This window comes from Trichomycterus rosablanca, unplaced genomic scaffold (assembly GCF_030014385.1).
Source record: "Trichomycterus rosablanca isolate fTriRos1 unplaced genomic scaffold, fTriRos1.hap1 scaffold_288, whole genome shotgun sequence".
Lineage (NCBI taxonomy): Eukaryota > Metazoa > Chordata > Actinopteri > Siluriformes > Trichomycteridae > Trichomycterus > Trichomycterus rosablanca.
Genome location: NW_026947116.1, coordinates 40001 through 43505, shown reverse-complemented (window position 1 = coordinate 43505; position 3505 = coordinate 40001). Strand labels below are relative to the sequence as shown.

Sequence of the window (3505 nt, the reverse complement as noted above, 5' to 3'; positions counted from 1 at the left end):
ACACACGCGAGACAGATCAGGATAATAGCGTGCCATGTGATGGACTGGCAACCTGTCCGGAGTATTTCCTGCCTTTTGCCAAGTGAATTAGACCCACTGTGACCCTGACCAGGATAAAGTGTTGGTAAACTAGACCATGAATAAATAAATGAATGACACTCATGGGTTCAGGTGTTCAGGCCAGACTCATGGCTAATAGGTGTGTAAAATCAATTTTACATTTTGCATCATCAGTTTGGGGAAGGCCCTTTCCCGTTCCAGCATGGCTGCGCCTGTTTGGGGTCTGATGTCCTTCTTTTTGGGGGGTCTGATGTTCTCCTTTTTGGGGGGTCTGATGTTCTTCTTTCTGGGGTCTGATGTTCTTCTTTTTGGGGTCTGATGTTCTCCTTTTTGGGGGGTCTGATGTTCTCCTTTTTGGGTTCTGATGTTCTTTTTGGGGGGTCTGATGTTCTTTTTGGGTTCTGATGTTCTCCTTTTTGGGGTCTAATGTTCTCCTTTTTGGGGGGTCTGATGTTCTCCTTTTTGGGGGGTCTGATGTTCTTCTTTTTGGGGTCTGATGTTCTCCTTTTTGGGGGTCTGATGTTCTTCTTTTTGGGGTCTGATGTTCTTCTTTTTGGGGGGTCTGATGTTCTCCTTTTTGGGGGGTCTGATGTTCTTTTTGGGGGGTCTGATGTTCTTCTTTTTGGGGTCTGATGTTCTTCTTTTTGGGGTCTGATGTTCTCCTTTTTGGGGTCTTTTTGGGGTCTGATGTTCTTCTTTTTGGGTTCTGATGTTCTCCTTTTTGGGGTCTGATGTTCTCCTTTATGGGGGGTCTGATGTTCTCCTTTTTGGGGGGTCTGATGTTCTTCTTTTTGGGGTCTGATGTTCTTCTTTTTGGGGGGTCTGATGTTCTTCTTTTTGGGGTCTGATGTTCTTCTTTTTGGGATCTGATGTTCTTCTTTTTGGGGTCTGATGTCTCCTTTTTGGGGTCTGATGTTCTTCTCTTTGGGGTCTTATTGCTAATAGGTGTGTAAAATCACATTTTGCATCATCAGTTTGGGGAGGGCCCTTTCCCATTCCAGCATGACCACACCCCTGTGCAGCAGTTCAGTCACAAATGCTCTTTTGGCACAAATGACCACAGACACACTTTAAAATCCTCCAAAAACCGTTCCAAAACAGTGGAGGGCCGGAGGTAAGCTATACAAAAATGCTTATGGTTTTTGCAAATACAGGAGTGCAGCAGAGGCCGCCAAGAGCAAAGGAGACGACCGCAAAGCACGCATGCACCAGCGCATCATGAAGGTAACACATACAAACAAACCTGAACTAATAATGGGACAGGCCACGCCTTCTTCTGAGACCAATGGCACAGAGTCCACGCCTTCTTCTGAGACCAATGGCACAGAGGCCACACCTTCTTCTGAGACCAATGGCACAGAGGCCACGCCTTCTTTTTAGATCTGAGGGTACAGAGGCCACGCCTTCTTTTTAGATCTGAGGGTACAGAGGCCACGCCTCCTTTTTAGATCTGAGGGTTCAGAGGCCACGCCTCCTTTTTAGATTTTTGAGTACAGAGGCCACGCCTTCTTTTTAGATCTGAGGGTACAGAGGCCACACCTTCTTTTTAGATCTGATGGTACAGAGGCCACACCTTTTTTTTGGATCTAAGGGCACATAGGCCACGCCTTCTTTTTAGATCTGAGGGTACAGAGGCCACGCCTCCTTTTTAGATTTTTGAGTACAGAGGCCACACCTTCTTTTTAGATCTGAGGGTACAGAGGCCACACCTTTTTTTTGGATCTAAGGGCACATAGGCCACGCCTTCTTTTTAGATCTGAGGGTTCAGAGGCCACGCCTCCTTTTTAGATTTTTGAGTACAGAGGCCACACCTTCTTCTTAGATCTGAGGGTACAGAGGCCACACCTTCTTTTTAGATCTGATGGTACAGAGGCCACACCTTTTTTTTGGATCTAAGGGCACATAGGCCACGCCTTCTTTTTAGATCTTACGATACAGAGGCCACGCCTCCTTTTTAGATTTTTGAGTACAGAGGCCATGCCTACTTTTTAGATCTAAGGGTACAGAGGCCACACCTCCCTTTTAGAGCTAAGGGTACATAGGCCACGCCTCCTTTTTAGATTTTTGAGTACAGAGGCCACGCCTCCCTTTTAGATCTAAGGGTACGGAGGCCACACCTTTTTTTGGATCTAAGGGCACATAGGCCACGCCTTCTTTTTAGATTAAAGGGTACAGAGGCCACGCCCATTTTTTCGATTAAAGAGTGCAGAAGCCACAGTTCTTTTATAAGACTAATGGGTACAGAGGCCACGCCTCCCTCTGAAACTTATGGGTATAGAAGCCACACCCACTTCTGAGACTAATAAGCACAGAGGCCACGCCTCCTTTTCAGATCTAAGGGTACATAGGCCACGCCTTCTTTTGAGACTAATGGGCATTAAATACAAATTCTTACTTGTGTGTGTGTGTGTGTGTGTGTGTGTGTGTGTGTGTGTGTGTGTTTAGCAATACCAAGACGCAATCAAGGCCCATAAAGCCGGACGACCCGTCAACCTATCAGAACTGCCAGTACCACCAGGTACCACTTGATAACGTCGGTCGTGTGTGTGTGTGTGTGTGTGTGTGTGTGTATCTAACACACTGTTCGTTCCTCCCCTCTCAGGCTGTCCTCCTTTACAAGGCGCCGAAAGCGGCGAGCAGAACTTCCTGGGCGTCCTGGAAACAGCCGTCAAACTGGCCAATCAGGACGCGGACGCCGAGGAGGACGACGGGCCGGAGGAGGCGGTGCCGAAGCCGCGTCCCCCTGCTCAGAAGGCTCGGGCCCCTGCGCCGGCGAACGCCACGTCCCCCGCGGTGACCCCCACAGCCTCCACGGAGAACGTCAGACTGGGATCCAAGGGTGAGCGTGTGTGTGTGTGTGTGTGTGTGTGTGTGTGTGTGTGTGTGTGTGTGTGTACAAGTACCGACCAGTTTAACAGAAACGCCCGTACACCTGCTCGTCCAGGTGATGATACCAGTCAGCAGGTCATGTGACCTCAAGCGGGTTCCTAGAACACTTTGCCACGCCCACACGCCCTTCGTCGTGCAGCGTTGGGTCTAATGTTTTATATCTGACGGTATTTACGTGTGGTTTGCTCATAACGGTGTGATGAAAACATCCAGTGAGCGGCAGTTCTGCAGGTGGAATGACTCCATTCCGTGTGTGTGTGCGTGCAGCTCAGCAGCAGCTGGACTTCCTGCTCAGGAGGAAGCAGCAGTTCATGAAGGCGGCGCTGCGCTCCAAGCAGATGAAGGACATGCAGGGCGCGGCGCAGCACCTCCGCAACGCCAAGGGCCTCGAGTCCATGATCGTCGTCGCTAAGGGCGGCCTGCCCGTCGACATCGCCAAGGTCCGTAACACTCTCTCTTACTCACACACACTCTCTCGCTTACACACACACTCTCTCTCTCTCTGTCTCTCTCTCACACACACTCTCTCGCTTACACACACACACACACTCTCTCT

The 3505-nt window shown here is 49.6% G+C and overlaps 1 protein-coding gene across 1 annotated transcript in view; it reads left to right on the top strand.

The window, feature by feature from the left end:
• The first annotated feature begins 1211 nt into the window (after positions 1-1211).
• LOC134307523 (coiled-coil and C2 domain-containing protein 1A-like) overlaps positions 1212-3505 on the top strand; it is a 10674-nt gene continuing 8380 nt past the window's right edge. The window contains exons 1-4 of the mRNA XM_062990495.1: positions 1212-1284; positions 2506-2578; positions 2663-2899; positions 3217-3389. Of these exons, the coding sequence (XP_062846565.1) occupies positions 1264-1284; positions 2506-2578; positions 2663-2899; positions 3217-3389 (504 nt within the window). The 5' untranslated portion in view covers positions 1212-1263. The remainder of the gene's footprint in view (positions 1285-2505; positions 2579-2662; positions 2900-3216; positions 3390-3505) is intronic.